This window comes from Drosophila hydei, unplaced genomic scaffold (assembly GCF_003285905.1).
Source record: "Drosophila hydei strain 15085-1641.00,03,60 unplaced genomic scaffold, DhydRS2 tig00008139-arrow-pilon, whole genome shotgun sequence".
NCBI lineage: Eukaryota > Metazoa > Arthropoda > Insecta > Diptera > Drosophilidae > Drosophila > Drosophila hydei.
In genome coordinates this window covers 2,048,361-2,064,029 of record NW_022045847.1, presented here as the reverse complement: position 1 = coordinate 2,064,029, position 15,669 = coordinate 2,048,361, and the positions used below count along the sequence as shown (strand labels likewise).

Here is a 15,669-nt window from a genome sequence, read left to right as displayed (position 1 = left end):
TATGATATATACATATGTCCACAAACAAATTAGTTTAAATAAACAAATAAGTAAGTTTTTTTTTATCATACACGAAATTTATATAATTTTCTCGCAAACGTATTCAATTAACATTCCTCTAGTATCCCCAAATAGAAGATAATCAATGTTTTTGTGTAGGTATGGGATTTTAGCTGTAAGACAGTAGGGTTTACTTGATATTTAAATTGGCTCTGGCCTATGCAAATATATATTTACAAAATCGAATCTCTGGATGTTTAGCGCTTTATGTTAAATAGTCATTAGATATTCTGTAAACGAAGTTTAAAATAATACACGAAAATTGAGAAAAATACATTTCTATTTCAAATTGCAAGTGTCTGGCACGGTTCATACAGACAAATGGTTATAAAATCAATATTTATTATTTCTCTTTGTAAATGCGTATGATAACTAGAATGTTTGAAGCGTATTTCGCAGTCGAGAAGTATTCCCAAATAATAAAATAAATCAAAGTATAGCACAATATTGATTGCTCTATACTTTCTGGTTTGTATTTTCCCTGGGCAAATCTATCAATACATTACGAAACTTGATATACGTCAGGTAGGATTTTCTCGCACCACTGAGTATTGGATGTGTTGAAAAGAGGCAATGGGTACAAAACTTGCTCCATATATTTTAGATTATTGTTATTTAATTCAAATCTCTGAAACGAGCTACCCGACTATAGGTCTTGTTGATGTTATACGTTACGTTACCTTATGTTGGGATTTTAAAATTTCATTGTGAAGTTTTATCTTAAACTCAAAATGTAATTTGTTAATAAGAATAATTTTATTAAAGATTTTCAAAATATATTAAATCGGTTTGTTATTAATAATCCAAGATTTGTTGACCTGTGACCTGTTCAGCAAATGCGATATAACATCTTCCGTTGCATTCTATGCTGAAGCTCTCCGCGCCGAATCATCGTATGAATGACTTTCATTATAGTCCGCTCCTCATACTTTTGGCGCAAAAAGTCCTAAGAATTTCGATATACAAAATTAAGGTTATAAAATTTGACCAATATTACGAATTATTACCTGTAAAATATTTTGTTCAGAAACCTGAGATCCGATAGCAAATCGACGTTTAAGTTGCTTTTCTATACGATTTAAAGTGTCTTGATCTTCCTCTGTAGTAAATCCTTCTGCACCAGCTAGACTACCAGTCATAGCAGCATCAAGAGTAGATACTTGGAACAGCCGAAGCGCTTCATTTACATGTTCATCCGTAGCAAAAGGTAACAAACGCATTTTCGCCAATGATTCGGAAATTCGAATGATAGCTTCCAACTGACGCACAGTAATTGGAATACAATGCCTTTTATCTGCCGACTTTTCCTGCTGTCCAGCGCCACTTCGCATTAGAACATAACGACTTTTTAGTTTTTCACCAGCAGCTTCACTTAGTCGTGGACCGCAATGAGTTCGGCAATAATGGATATATTTCTTGAACATAGACAATGAAATTTCACCTTCTGCAGGGTCGGCAGGCGCTGACTTGTTCGAGCTCAGATGCACATTTATTATATGCTTCGCCAAAGTAATGTCTCGTGCCTCGTCGTGTACATCTTTTACAATAAATATCATGTCGAAACGTGAAAGAATTGTCGGCATGAAATCAATGTTTTCCTCGCCTTTCGTATCATCCCAACGCCCAAATATTGAGTTGGCAGCCGCAAGCACTGAGCAACGCGAATTTAGTGTGGTTGTAATACCAGCTTTCGCTATGGAAATTGTTTGCTGTTCCATTGCTTCATGAATAGCAACGCGATCGTCTTCACGCATTTTGTCGAACTCATCTATACAAACTACGCCACCATCTGCGAGAACCATAGCGCCACCTTCCATAACAAAATTACGCTATGAATAAAAACGAAGTGATTTTCAGATAAGCGAGTCTCAGTTAGTTACGGATAAGTATATCCAATTCTGGGAAAAAATTTCCTACCGTATGCGGATCCTTCATAACAGAAGCCGTGAGACCAGCTGCGCTTGAGCCCTTTCCAGACGTGTAGACTCCAATAGGCGCCACCTTTTCGACGAACTTAAGGAGCTGCGACTTAGCAGTACCCGGATCTCCCAAGAGTAATACATTAATATCACCACGACGACAAAGACCATCCGGGAGTCGTTTTCGGGATCCACCAAAGAGCATGCACGTTATGGCCTTCTTAATGTCATTGGAACCAAAAATACTTGGTGCCAAAGATTTTGACAGGCGATCATATATATCTGATGATACAGCAAAGCGTCGGAAGTTTTCCTCTTCCTCGGTGGATATGTTTGTATAACGAGAAACTGCACCAGCTCCCTCTGCATCGACGGTTATGCCGACTACACGCATATATGGAGCACGAACTCCAAGAACAGCTTTTTCGCGACCATCTTGACGCGATGGCTTTCCAACCTTACGTATAGAATAAATACCCTGTATAAGCACGCGATTGCCAGGCACAACACGTTCGCATAGTGAGCGATCGCAAAACAATTGCAAATGACGCGGAATCTCGCCCTGTGGCACAAAATCTGGCAGCTCTTGCAGTTTTAGTGTTTGAAAATCAACGCACTTACATTTGTCCGGCATTATAAAGAAAGGATCCAATGGACATTTGGGCCTGCCAGCCTGTTCGGTATTACATTTACGCGGCAGAGCATAACCCTCAAGTCCTGGATTGACTTTCAAATTCGGAATCACAGTGCTACATGAGCGACACATAATCGACATCCGAGTTGCCTTTGCCTGAATACCAGATGCTGCAACAATTATGCCGGCAATTTTAACCAATCGCGATACGCTGTCTGACTTCAATTCACGTATATTTGTGGGATTGGCACTGGACATCAGCAGTATTTGTATGTCATGCATTTGCTCTTCATGTTCGGGTCGAGGTGCCGTTATTTCATCAGCTACCTCCCGTGCAGCCTCTTCAAAGATCTGCAAATGCTCAGTAGGTTGCTTGTTCAATTTGTCGGCAAGGGCCTCATCGAAACCAACCACATCCTCCATTTCAATTTCCAAAAAGTAACGTCCATTGAGATAGTTTCGCTTTAAGTTATCTCTAAATAAATATTTGATTGCATATTAATAATTTGTACGTGTCATTCGTGTAATTATTTTTACCGATATTTATAAAAAAAATTATCTTCGTTGAATGTACGAATGAATTCCTTATACTTCTTTTTTACTGCTTGTAAATTTATTTGGGCTCCATCTGGGTTTTGATCGTTTCCAAAATTGTCGGAGAAAAACACGCCAGCGTCGTCGAAGCCCTCCATTGCGATAATAAACAAAATCACTAAGGCCAATCAAGTTATTTATGCAAACACCGCTACATTCGCAACGTGAAGCTGTTTATTGCCGCCAAAACATTGCTTGCATTCGATCTCTAATAGTCTATATATCGATTTTTTGCAGAAATGCTATTTCGATTAAAGTTTTTATAGGTATTAAGGGACTTCCTGTTTGATTTAAATTTGTAATTTAACAAAACAATTATACAAGTTTGCGGTCTTTCAAATGCTATCGAAATTAATACTTAGTATCATGATTAAGAAGAATGGTATATTCATACTACTGTATATATAAATGAAAAATGATATTTTATTTAAAGGAATATTAGCACTGTATATATATTTATAACAAAATCACGTATTCTGCTAGCTTCAAAAATAAATATTGAGTATCAAACATACTTTTCTTTCATTTAAGGAATAAACTCTATATATATTGTAAGTATTCCCATTATATTAGTAATATTTCTGTCATTTATATCGATATAACTTAAAATTTCCAATATGTATTTTTTTTGAAAATATCGATAAGTATTCAACATCCCTAGAATTAAGCTACTTGGTAGCACTTTTTCGCGTGTGTTTGGAGGGAAGCAGTCCGGTGTCTGATACATTGCTTAATTTCGATTAACTCTCACAAGCTAGGCCAAATAAAACTTACAAAAAATGGTAAGTAAGCTATAACAAGTTGAAAAATTATGACTAATTGTATTGCTTGCAGTCTTCAACAGATATAGCAATGGAATCAAGCGTTGAACTTGAGAGCGCGCCCGCTGCCAGTCTCGCACCTATCGGAATTGCCAACACGAATAATGTATTAAAGAAACTTGCCCACAGCACCGCCGGTGGTGGTGGTGGTGGTGGAAAAGGGTCTCCTGGCCATGGCGATGCAACTGGCAATGCAGACGAGATGACTTCAAGGGACTATTACTTTGACTCGTATGCCCATTTTGGAATCCACGAGGAAATGCTTAAAGATGAAGTCCGAACTGTCACATACCGTAACGCAATGTACCACAATAAACATCTTTTCCAAGGAAAGGTAAATTATTTTAAACAAAAAGATCTTTACACAAAAAAAAAAAACAAAAAAAAAAAAAAAAAAAACGAGGAGAAGCCAATGTATTTGTAAGCTTAGAGCGCACAATTCAAATGAATCTAACATATTTTGCTTGCAGACTGTTTTGGATGTTGGATGCGGTACTGGGATACTATCCATGTTTGCTGCTAAAGCCGGTGCTGCCAAAGTTATTGCCGTAGACTGTTCGAATATAATAGAGTTTGCTCGACAAGTGATAATTGATAACAATTTGCAAGATGTTATTACAGTAGTCAAGGGAAAAATCGAGGAAATTGAACTTCCGAATGGAATCGAAAAAGTTGACATTATTATTTCAGAATGGATGGGGTATGTAGTATTGCAAATTTATATTCACTTACATATAACTCAATTGTCTACTGTAGGTACTGTCTATTCTATGAATCAATGCTGGACACGGTGTTGTATGCTCGCGACAAATGGCTAAAGCCCAATGGCATGATGTTTCCAGACAGGGGTACACTTTATATTACAGCTATTGAAGATCGCCAGTATAAAGACGAGAAGATTAATTGGTGGGACGATGTGTATGGCTTTGACATGAGCTGCATACGCAAGGTGGCTGTTACTGAACCACTTGTGGATGTGGTCGATCCAAAGCAAGTGGTTTCAACAGCGTGCATGGTGAAGGAGGTTGATTTGTACACAGTGCAAAAGGCCGATTTAAACTTTTCTTCGAAATTTAGCCTTACCATTAAGCGTAATGACTTTGTACAAGCTTTGGTCACATATTTTAACATTGAATTTACCAAATGTCACAAACGACTTGGGTTCAGCACATCGCCTGATTCCACATATACACATTGGAAGCAGACCGTCTTTTATTTGGATGATCACATAACTGCCAAGAAAAATGAGGAAATCAATGGAACGTTTCAAATGAAACCAAACGAACGTAACAATCGTGACTTGGACTTTGTCATCGACATAAACTTTAAGGGCGAGCTATCTGAAATTCAGGAATCAAATACATACCGTATGCGTTAAATTTACACTATTCTATAAATGCAGCCTTAGAGCTGCTTGCCTTCTCAAGCTAGAGGGAATTAAAAATGATGACTAGACGTAAGATGTAATCCAGTGCGAAATGTGCAACGAATTTGTGTTGCGTCTTCTACTAAGTTTAAAGTGTACCTTTTTAGTATACATTATATTTTTTACAAGTGTGCGCCTGTTTAAATTATGATTCAAGAATACTTCTAAGACATTTGTACAGTGGCACATTAAGTCTCACACGAAAAGAAAATAAAGTGTGCGGTATGCACACAATTTTACTGGAGTTTTTCTTTGTTTTGTCTACAATTTTGTATATATATTCACAAATAGAAAAAATGTATTGGTTTCTAGTAGTGTCCGTCTACTTTAACTCGGAATAGTTGCATACGCTAGTTTTATCTTTATTACTATAGAAATTAGTATAAAATTTCCAAATTTACTATTTCCTGTTTCAGGTTTGAAAGATGCACTAAAATATCGATGTTTCTTTTTATTAAGTTGGAATCACTACGCCAATGTTGAGATTTGACAACAAACGTTTGTGGGTTTGCCGGAACTACTGGCTGACATATTGGTGCACCCATTGTTTATCGGGCTTTATACAAACTTCTTTGATATAGTATCTCTAAAACTGTCGAAATGTGAGAATACGAAAAATATAAATCTTGTAGAACATACGAATGAAATAAAAAAAACTAAACGACTGCCAACATGTCATAAAGACGTCAGAGATCTATGATGCCTATTACTATTATTGTTTTACCGAGCTTAGCTATTGCTTTTGCGCAAAAAGATATCTGCTGTTCCCATAATGGTATCTATAGATCCAAATATATAATATATTTTAGTTACGCAAAATATTTAAATCTAATTCCAATGCCAAAAAATATTCTTACCTTTTTATAGGAACTTAGAAAAAAAACCAAATTCGAATAATCTGAAAACCGCATTTTCAATACATTTCTCAGATCGTTCCATTCTTATGTGTTAAATAAAAAAATGTGTTTTTTTCATATTAAAAAATATTTACTTCTTTCAGTTAAATGTTCGGATAAAAATCGGCTATGTGCATAACTTAAGTTTAGGTAGGTACAATTTTACGGAATAAATGTAATTATTTGAATGCAATCACTGAAATAATTTGTTCAAATATTTTTAATATCGTTCTCGTGATTCTGAACGAGTTCTCCGGTCTCTAGAGAAACTTCGAGGTGTCCGAGAACGCCTTGGTGAACGGGATCTGAAAAATTCCGCAAAAGGTAGTTTGAAAAACATTAATTAGTTTTATTATACCCGACGGCAAGCCGAATAATCAAGAAATAATATATTAATTAACATGCGGTACCATTTTCTATACAAGCCGTAACCAAATAAGTCTATCAATTCGTTCGTCGAAAAAAATAGTTTTAGTTGTCGAGAGCGATGTCTGATTATTGTTATTTGCCTAATATCAATATCAATTCAAGATCCTCATAGTGATACCTATATCTTATGATTTCTGGGAGATTTATGCTTTCCACAATATCTTTTTGAAATTGGATAGATAGCTTAAGTGTAACATGCGATTTTAACTTTCTTTTTGACGTATTTAGAACATTAAAACTCATTTTATCTGTATCTACTACTTCTTTAATTTCTCGGCTCCATCATCGTTCGTCATCGCCTTCTACCTTTATAAAGGCATATCAATCTTTAGGGTAAAGTCGCATCGTTGCTACTGCATTATTATTACTAATTTACTTTTGTTATTAATTGATATCGTTGCAGAGTAATGTCTATATCATAATTTATGCAATTTATTTAAAATTTTAAAATATCTTCATCGAATTAATTTCTTATTTTCAATATCTGATAATTTAATGTGTACATTTCACAATTTTAGTATATATTATTTTTATCACAGTTATAGTTATAGGTATTTATCACGTTGCTAAAGCAACATCTTATACTTTCTTAACCCCTAGTCACAGACAATTTTTGACTAAAAGCTATTTTTATCAATTATTATGTTGAAAAAAATTATTAGAAGCTCAGGTGGCAGATAAATTAAACGAAATTAAGTAACATCTACGTATGGGTCGCGTGTTGCTGTTGATGTACACGGCTGAGGTTCAAAGATATTGCTGCTGGTTTTAAAATTTTTGTATCATATAGACATCCGAAGTTGTGGAGCGTCGATGCTTGTTTTATTTTGATTTAAAAACTTGTTGGTTGATTTTGTGCTTGTGAAGATTATGGTAGAGGAGCTGTGAAGAATCGTAAAGGTGTTTCTGTTGTTCTTGTTGCTGAAGGACGAGGTAATTGTAGAGTAGAAGTAGTTCTTCTCAAAGGATTGACCCTGTAAGAATGTCGACTTTAGCAAGCGTTATCAACTACTCGACTTCATATCAATATAAAACGACAGATTAATAACTCTGCTTGTATATAACGCAAAAAAAAAAAACAAAACAAAGCAATTAAATGGATGAACTAGTCGGAAATTTAAAATGATTGGGGTATCGGAAAGAGGTATCTAAATATGAAAGTAGTCAAAGTCTGAGTACGTTAATGTTGACTTTTTGTTTAAGCGATTGCCAAAATCCAATAGATTGACATCAATAAGAATTATGAATTTATATCGTCAATGCGGTCAACCAAGCATTTCTGTATTTTCAATGAATTCATGGTATAAGATATATGTTGTTCATATGTCTGATTGCTTCTTAAAAGAAAATATCGAATAGACGGACTGACATTAATAGCTCTAGTTAAGACAGTATTACTTGTGTTTAATTAAATACGATTTTTAAATTAATTACCTAAGTCGTCCAGTGCTGCGTCCTCCACTACTGGAACCTCCTTCGCCAGCGCCACGGCGAGCTCGATCGCGGGAGCGTCCTGACGACATTTCTACACGGATTCGAGTGCCACAGCAACGGGTTCCATCAAGTGCCCGTGTGGCATCTTCGGCGTCCCTGCGATCTTCGAACTCAACAAAAGCAAAGCCAGGAGGATTGCGTGCTATCCATACGTTTTTCAATGGGCCATATTTACTAAAGGCGTTTTCGATCTCATATTTTGATGCCGATGATCCTAGGTTTCCAACATACACTTTACAGGCCAAATCCCATTCACGATAGCGAGTCATATTGCTTGATCAATTTTCTTCTCTTTCGGTAATATGCACTCTTTTATATTATTAAACAGAAATGGACAAGGATCAATATTTAAATTAGCTACAGCTGAAATTATTTATATCAATATAATATTAGCCTAATTAGAAAAACTTGGCACTCAGTTTAAAAAACACATGCTAATTTTTCTCCGATATATTTCGATCGAAAATAAAAATATTATAAACAGCTAATAATTGTGATCATATTGCTGACACAGAAAATTCTTTAATTCAGCGTAGCTTTGTAGTTTATAAAATAGTGATATTATTAAGGATTGCTCCGACATTCTGCAGTTCATATGTTTGTGTTTGTCGGCTTGTGCCGCATAACATATCACTTAGCTGTTGAGCTTAGACTGTTGACCTGAGAGGTTAGCAGGGGTTAACGAATGAACAACTGCAAACAATACTGAAGAAAACTGCGAGGCATTAGCGGAAACATCATCGTGAGGCGACATGTTTTTAAATGTAAATTTTTTTAGTCAGACATTTGTACTTCATTGATTATTATATATATACTATTATCCGGTGCTTTCAATTGATTCTGAATCGATTATATGAAATATTTAATGTCGAATTATGTGCATAAACACCATTTATGTTTGCATGTATGTGGCTTATAATAAAAAGCTTTTTAGCCACTAAGTGATTCAGCCCAATTTTTTATAAATGGGCAGATGCATATGGAACAGAAAATAGTAATTATGATTTCAATAAATGTGTTCTACTCACTAAATATATATTTTTAAAGTTCTCAGTAATCAACAATTAAAAATTACGAAAAATAATATACAATTTTCAGACAAGATGCCAGACCGTCGCTATTAGTGTGACCGTAGCTAATAATACAAGAAATACTATTTTTTACATATTTAAAATTGGTGTTCCTTTGAATCGTTTTATAATTTTGGAACCAAATATTAGTAATTTATTTTGTATTTTATTTTATATAATCAATCCAATAAGCTACGCGAATGGTAGTTGTTAGATCGAAAGTTCTTGATAGCTCTTTAGAGCATGTTATTAATGCAGCCCTCGCTTTAAATCAAATGATTCCTCGAATGTCTAAATAATATCGATAGATATTATGCATGCTGAATAATCAGCTGGCAATATTTCATAACCTGGCTGGCATTGTGAGATCTTTAATTTATATTTCTAAATAAAAATACAAAAAAAAGCATGCGGCTCACAAATAAGCTATGTGCACAGCATATTGGATGGCATTTCAAAAAACACTGGCAGGTTCAAGGCAGACGTGTGCCCAGGGAAACCGGCGCTGCTGCGGAACTTTTGAAGATGGGAATTCGTGTAAAAACACCCGACGAACTATTAAACAAAAAACAAGAGTTCCATCCGTAAGTAGAATTAATTTATGAAATTCGAAATTAATTTTTAGAAAATGTCTTTACACGCAGTGTTGATATTGTTGGAATAGCCCCAAAGGCAATTGCCGAAGACCAAACTCATCCAAATTGGCATAAAATTGCGTGCCATCTGTTTAGAGACAACAATGTTCTAGTTGGAGGATTGCCACAAGCTCAGGTTCTAACAAATACGATTGAAATAAATACCTTTCCACAACAAATAGAGGACGCTGTTTCAAATAGCCAGTATTCTAAGGCCGTGGATCGCAATGTTCAAAATGCCATTTTTTCATCCCATTTGCTGGATGCGCAGCAAGTAAAATTGCCAAAGGTAAAACTGATTGAAAGACCGGCATTTAACCTACCGCGCCTTTACGGAATTTCTCATGAAAGACGCAAGTATGTATTAAACATTTAAAAAAAAAGTTAAGTATCAGTGTTTCTGTAAACAAATAACAATATTACTCCAGAGAGCAGTACGAAATTGCATTTCATCCGATTATTATCGATGCAATCAGTTTCTTCGTAATTTTCATTATTTCATATTATCAACATTTAACTTTTTTTGCTACAAGATTGAATTAATAAGAATCCAATGAATGTCTATAGTTTCTCAACCGAAATTAATTTTTTGCGTTCTTTGAGAAATATAATTTTTAATTCTTTATGAACTTTTTCATAACATACAACAACAAAAATAGCAATAACTCGGTTGTCGCCACTGATCAATGATGATTTTATATATGTCTTGGTTTATACATATTGTGACGAAATTATTATACTGACTTATCCGCAAAATATTTTGAACAAATCTCCGGTTCATCAAAACTAAATTTAATATTTAATTTTCAATGATCATTCATATATTTTGTAAATTTATTTGGTGTGGTTTCTCTCAATCCCAATTTTATAACTTTGGTTTAAACAGTATTAAAAGTCAAGACTGATTTTATATATGTTTTGGGTTTGATAATGATAATCCGATTTTTGCAGTCGACTCGTTATAAACAAGCTTTTGCTAGAAATTGAAAAATTAGCTGGAAGATCTGTAACTGCTCGACGAAAGCTAATGGATAATGTCACATTTCAAACATCAGTATCCAAAGACAATGATTTGGTCGCAATTACACTTAGTGGAGATAAATTAATAAGTTCATCCCGTGCTTTGGACCCTGTTAAAGGAAAATTTAATGGCGAATTGCCAGATTTGTATCCGATGAAATGTGTAGTTTCCATGAAAAAGCAACACATTTATACGGAAAACAATTTCTATCGTAAGTGAATTTGCAGTATTTTATTTGGTAATTGTATAATAATAATATATTTTCAAATGAAGCTATTCGGTCTGAAATTAACTGCTCCCATCCTCATACAATTGTATCATTCTTTGATAAAACAATTGTGGGCAACATACATGGCTCCGATGTAACGAAGACTCAATTATACGGACGTACTTTGCTTAAAGCTTTTGTAGCAGCTGCTGCCCGTGCTAAACAAATAAACGGTGTCACTTCCTGTACGGATCTACAAAAACCAATTGTTGTACAATGCGTTCAGACGGACGGACGAGAGTTTCATTTTGGAGTATTTCAACTTAACACGCTTAATCTTAACTCGAGCAATACAACAAAAAACTATTGGTTTCATCGAGACAGTATAGAATTGTTTAATGATTGTTCTTATAAATGTGGTAGACCACATTTAGATGGTTACAACGCCGAACCTTTTCGTATCTTAAATGCGTTTTATCATAGCTCTTAATTTAAAAACTGTTATTTTCTTTTAATAGAATAAAGTTCGCTTTACCAAGATTGTATAATCTAATCGTGTGCATTATTTTAAACACAGTTATAAATTCAAATATATCTCTGCAGTAAACTTAGCGAAATGTGTTTCTATGGATAATGTATAATTAAGGAAAAACTATTTAATTTGAAAGTTGCATAAAATATGGAACTTATTGAAAATGAGAATTCAGGTATAATAGTTTTATAAAAATGTAAGTAACAGGCAGATGGAGACGTGGATGACCCCTTAAACTATATATTCTTCGTCTTGGATGTGGATATTGATTCCTAATGTTTATTACTATTTGTTATGTATGTATAAAAAAACGCGTATCAATGAAATAGCAGCACTGCATCGTTCAAGGTATCTCATAGTCAAGCAGTCTTGACACGAGGACTCTTTGTCCCTTGTTATAATTTAATTTTTTTGAGGCATTTAAGAAACGAAGAAGAGCATAATGTTTTAAGTGGGTGTAGATCACGCCTACTCATGCACTCTTACTTGACTTAAATAAACAATATAATGCAAACTACTAATACTAAGCGAACACTTTAAAAGATGGTTCCATGGCAACGGGAAATTGTTTTTTACATCGATATTGGTTGCGATAAGGACAGCACTCAATTCATTTAGGGTTGTAAAAGGGTTTGCAATAAATGAAACAGACTGTAATATGAAAAACTTACAGATACAAGCGCAAAGTAGCATCAACAACAGCGCAACATCGTCCGAAAATAGTGAGACTCAAAGTGTAGAGGACCATCAATCGGGTGTGCCACCAATCAATCGAAGTGCTGCTCGAATCAGGTGAGCTATGAATGTAAGCCGAGTTATGCGAAGCCTTTCAACTGCACAAATCTTTTAATAATTAGTATAATAAGAATATTTTGTAAAATATTAACATAAAAATTAACTCATTAAGTAAAAAATATTGATTATTTTTGTGGAACACTTAAAGGTTTAAAGTTTATATAACAAGTAAGACAAGTAACTCGTCGGCTAGGATATGCCCTGAATCTTGTGAAGATTTGATATTCCAATCTTCTACGCTTATTATAAACACACAACATTTTTTGTAATATTGCGTTAAGCTACAGTAGGGTGAAATTCCGAAATATACAAAATCTGTGTATTTATTACAGGAGCCTTCAGGGCATTCAAATTAATTATCTGCATCTGATCTAAATATTTCTTTGAATGTGTGGCAAATGGCTAAAAATGCAAACTCTTTCACATATTTACTACATTTCAAAGAATTTATAATATATAAAGAAAATCAAAATTGTATAAAATGTACCTGAATGCCAACTAAATGCTAAATAATTAGAGTCTAGCACGACAGATGTATGAGATATAATTTAATAACTGAAGTTCGACAAGTTTCAATCGATTACATTGAAAAGGGAATTGTTATCGATTATTGACAACAAACTTGATCTGCGCGGGCTATAGGGAATTTCGAATTAGCATTTCAACCGGTTCAGGGTGTGCACATGAGTGTATATGAATGAATATATTTATCAATTTGAACATTTTGTCTTAAGCGAAAATTCTAAAAATATATAAGGTAAGGCAATTGTGAGGCAACCGAATTCAAAGTCCTTTAACTGTATGTATCATGCCTCTACTGTTGAAAGTGAATAAAATGTTGGTGAATCATGTTTGAAATTATCTAGAAAATTTGGAAGCAGACAAAGTCAAAGTAAAATTAAAGTTTTGGTGAAGACATCGGCGGGAATCATGAGCCATACATCATGAAAAAAAGTTCGAGTGCAAAGGTCAAAAGAACTGAATCGAATAACTAATATAAAGCAGATGACATCGATGCCGTTGGTTTCAGATAATTAACGAAATAACTTTTTGAGAGATGCACTGCTGAATTTGCTCACTAGGAGTAAATTCTATTACATAGAACAGGCGCTAATCGAAAATCATTTCTGTATATAATATCAGTCCAATGCCCCAATTTGTGTACCTTATTAATATTATAAAATAATTTATTGTATTTTATGTTTAGAGCGAAAACTAGCTGGAAACGAATGAAAGATCTTGCCGCAGAAAAGGAAAAAGAAAATGAAGCCAAGCGACCTCCTTGGCGTGCAGTTAGTGTATCAACTCTCCCTAAGCCGGATAAGAATGCATTGCTTCGTGCTAAATTACTTGATGCGTCCAGGTGTGTATAAAAGATAGTTCCCATGGCTATTTCTGGGTGAATGCGATTTATTACAAACTTTTAGACGTTTAAGAGCTGGCAAAACGAATGTGGCACTTCAAACAGATTTCGTTCCCGTTAAATTGATGAAGGAAGCTACAACAAGTGCACAAGATGATTTGATTTTATTGAAAAGCGTTGGAATATTAACGGATGGCCAATATTCGATTAGAAAGGATGGTTATCAACAATGTATAATTGGAAGACTACATATACTTATTTTCTTCACGACTAAATGGATTTTTCTTTCAGATGTATTAACATATTCTGTATCGCAAATGACCGATTATATTGACAAAGCCGATGTCTCAACTCAAACGCTTTTGCCTAAGGTATTCCCAAGAAGCGTCAGTAACCCGTGTCTTTTGAAGTTTCTGAATCATGACAAGGATGATAATTATGAATCTAATCAAAAACAGCCTTACAAAACTAATAATGTGCAGCTCAGCTCTACCTTAGCATCGTGGCGTTTTGATGATGATGCCATTGAAATGGAGGTGAAGCAACATTTTATTCCCTATACTATAGAGGCTCTTAAGCCATGGCGCAGCTTTATGCCAATACCATTTTATTTGAGAGGCAACAGCATGGTTGGCAGGCAGAAAGTGGATTGGTATTTCCTACTTCAGTCGATTGATGAGCTAATTCGGGAATCTAATAACTTGCTGGACAGGATACAAAAAATAATTGAAAGCAAAAATATTCAGTATCAACGAGTGCATAATACTTTGGATGAGATAAGAAAATTTCATCCCAGCGAATTTATTTTTCCTTCTGAGTACTGGTTGCCGATAATTGAGAAACAAGAAGTAGAGCTACAAATACTGCTGGACGCGAAATAAAGAAAAAATTAAAGAATAACTTTTTCCCTGTAACTAACTTAAATAGAAACATACCAAATCACTCTAATATACTCTTGTCCAAGTAAACAGTGGCAAGACTTTTCGTGATTGGTGTTCATTTTCAGAAATATTAGACATCTAGAATTAGAATCATGAAGAAAGAACTAATTATTGACAAAATCATTGTTGCTTTATTTGTTAGTTAAAATAACCTATATCAATAACTTTAATGTAGTGAAAAACATTGTAATAAAACAAAACGTATATTTCGTTGCTATTGGTTTTATTTTAAAGCTATATCCATACTATTATGTATGGATTAGTAAGGATATTTTTAAAATTAACTTCTAGTTTTCTTTTTGCACAACCTTCCTCTTGAATGGCTGAATCAGTGTCCTCATGCCCAAACTTTTGTGCGACGAATTGCCTGCGCCGTAAGGTTATGAGACGACCTAATTTAGAATATGGGAACTTCATTCACTATTTTCATTCTATAAAAGTAATAACAATGAAAAATTTGATTGAATGCACTTGTTAGTTTATATTATATTATATATTACCATTTTTGTGTATTTGCATTTACCTTTTCATAATTTTAATAGAAGCTCATTGTCAATATTCTAAAAAAAATTATCGTTTTTCTTATATTATTTTGTAATTGTTAGGAATTACAAAATTTATGACTTTTATGGGTCAAGGCTGAATTTTTCCAAATTTAAATCAAATTTCTCTTTCAAAAAAACTTCTATGTAGACATACATATATTTATGATAATATCTCATAAATACAATACTTTATTTTATTAACATACGATTTATAATATCTCGATAATAACTCGATCGTTCAAAGGTAATTGAATACTTGTAATAACTTTCTCATAGTGTATTCTGC

At 34.2% G+C, this 15,669-nt stretch overlaps 5 protein-coding genes across 7 annotated transcripts; 3 read left to right on the top strand and 2 right to left on the bottom strand.

Moving 5' to 3' along the window:
- Positions 1-842: 842 nt before the first annotated feature.
- LOC111601308 (DNA replication licensing factor Mcm5) lies at positions 843-3,408 on the bottom strand. The gene is made up of 4 exons (XM_023317828.2): positions 3,151-3,408; positions 1,978-3,088; positions 1,068-1,889; positions 843-1,006 (listed from the first exon to the last, which is right to left on the bottom strand). Exons 1-4 carry the CDS (start codon positions 3,303-3,305, stop codon positions 890-892), a joined length of 2,205 nt encoding a protein of 734 aa, XP_023173596.1. The 5' UTR covers positions 3,306-3,408; the 3' UTR covers positions 843-889.
- Positions 3,409-3,774: 366 nt separating this feature from the next.
- Positions 3,775-5,698, top strand: LOC111601294 (protein arginine N-methyltransferase 1-B). The gene is made up of 4 exons (XM_023317805.1): positions 3,775-3,989; positions 4,042-4,362; positions 4,499-4,728; positions 4,785-5,698. Exons 1-4 carry the CDS (start codon positions 3,987-3,989, stop codon positions 5,404-5,406), a joined length of 1,176 nt encoding a protein of 391 aa, XP_023173573.1. The 5' UTR covers positions 3,775-3,986; the 3' UTR covers positions 5,407-5,698.
- A 721-nt stretch (positions 5,699-6,419) lies between these two features.
- On the bottom strand, positions 6,420-12,482 carry LOC111601296 (RNA-binding protein 1). 3 transcript variants are annotated; one of them, XM_023317810.2, is made up of 3 exons: positions 9,302-9,412; positions 8,214-8,582; positions 6,420-6,655 (listed from the first exon to the last, which is right to left on the bottom strand). In XM_023317810.2, the coding sequence occupies exons 2-3, from the start codon at positions 8,540-8,542 to the stop codon at positions 6,571-6,573; spliced, it is 414 nt and encodes a 137-aa protein (XP_023173578.1). In that variant the 5' UTR covers positions 8,543-8,582; positions 9,302-9,412; the 3' UTR covers positions 6,420-6,570. The 3 variants fall into 3 exon arrangements, with proteins under 3 accessions (XP_023173578.1, XP_023173577.1, XP_023173576.1); XM_023317809.2 differs by lacking the exons at positions 6,420-6,655; positions 9,302-9,412 and adding exons at positions 7,439-7,753; positions 12,411-12,482; XM_023317808.2 differs by lacking the exon at positions 6,420-6,655 and adding an exon at positions 7,439-7,753 and having other exon boundaries at positions 9,302-9,415.
- LOC111601295 (39S ribosomal protein L37, mitochondrial) lies at positions 9,712-11,741 on the top strand. Its single transcript, XM_023317806.2, has 4 exons — positions 9,712-9,927; positions 9,988-10,335; positions 10,930-11,210; positions 11,273-11,741. Exons 1-4 carry the CDS (start codon positions 9,752-9,754, stop codon positions 11,695-11,697), a joined length of 1,230 nt encoding a protein of 409 aa, XP_023173574.1. The 5' UTR covers positions 9,712-9,751; the 3' UTR covers positions 11,698-11,741.
- LOC111601321 lies at positions 12,398-14,778 on the top strand. Its single transcript, XM_023317851.2, has 4 exons — positions 12,398-12,531; positions 13,742-13,897; positions 13,962-14,128; positions 14,189-14,778. The coding sequence occupies exons 1-4, from the start codon at positions 12,398-12,400 to the stop codon at positions 14,776-14,778; spliced, it is 1,047 nt and encodes a 348-aa protein (XP_023173619.2).
- Positions 14,779-15,669: the final 891 nt, after the last annotated feature.

Bases quoted from the DNA above. Each gene is read 5' to 3' on its own strand.
- LOC111601321 (XM_023317851.2), top strand. From the start codon at position 12,398: ATGAAAAACTTACAGATACAAGCGCAAAGTAGCATCAACAACAGCGCA. The intron at 12,532-13,741 runs GTGAGCTATGAA...TTTTATGTTTAG, and splicing joins CGAAGTGCTGCTCGAATCAG to AGCGAAAACTAGCTGGAAAC. The intron at 14,129-14,188 runs GTATAATTGGAA...TTTTTCTTTCAG, and splicing joins AAAGGATGGTTATCAACAAT to ATGTATTAACATATTCTGTA.
- LOC111601296 (XM_023317809.2), bottom strand. From the start codon at position 8,542: ATGACTCGCTATCGTGAATGGGATTTGGCCTGTAAAGTGTATGTTGGA. The intron at 7,754-8,213 runs GTAATTAATTTA...ACATTCTTACAG, and splicing joins CGCAGCACTGGACGACTTAG to GGTCAATCCTTTGAGAAGAA.
- LOC111601308 (XM_023317828.2), bottom strand. From the start codon at position 3,305: ATGGAGGGCTTCGACGACGCTGGCGTGTTTTTCTCCGACAATTTTGGA. The intron at 1,890-1,977 runs GTAGGAAATTTT...TTTTATTCATAG, and splicing joins TTATGAAGGATCCGCATACG to CGTAATTTTGTTATGGAAGG. The intron at 1,007-1,067 runs GTAATAATTCGT...CGAAATTCTTAG, and splicing joins CTGAACAAAATATTTTACAG to GACTTTTTGCGCCAAAAGTA.
- LOC111601294 (XM_023317805.1), top strand. The intron at 4,363-4,498 runs GTAAATTATTTT...TTTTGCTTGCAG, and splicing joins AACATCTTTTCCAAGGAAAG to ACTGTTTTGGATGTTGGATG. The intron at 4,729-4,784 runs GTATGTAGTATT...TGTCTACTGTAG, and splicing joins ATTATTTCAGAATGGATGGG to GTACTGTCTATTCTATGAAT.
- LOC111601295 (XM_023317806.2), top strand. From the start codon at position 9,752: ATGCGGCTCACAAATAAGCTATGTGCACAGCATATTGGATGGCATTTC. The intron at 10,336-10,929 runs GTATGTATTAAA...CGATTTTTGCAG, and splicing joins ATTTCTCATGAAAGACGCAA to TCGACTCGTTATAAACAAGC. The intron at 11,211-11,272 runs GTAAGTGAATTT...TTTCAAATGAAG, and splicing joins TACGGAAAACAATTTCTATC to CTATTCGGTCTGAAATTAAC.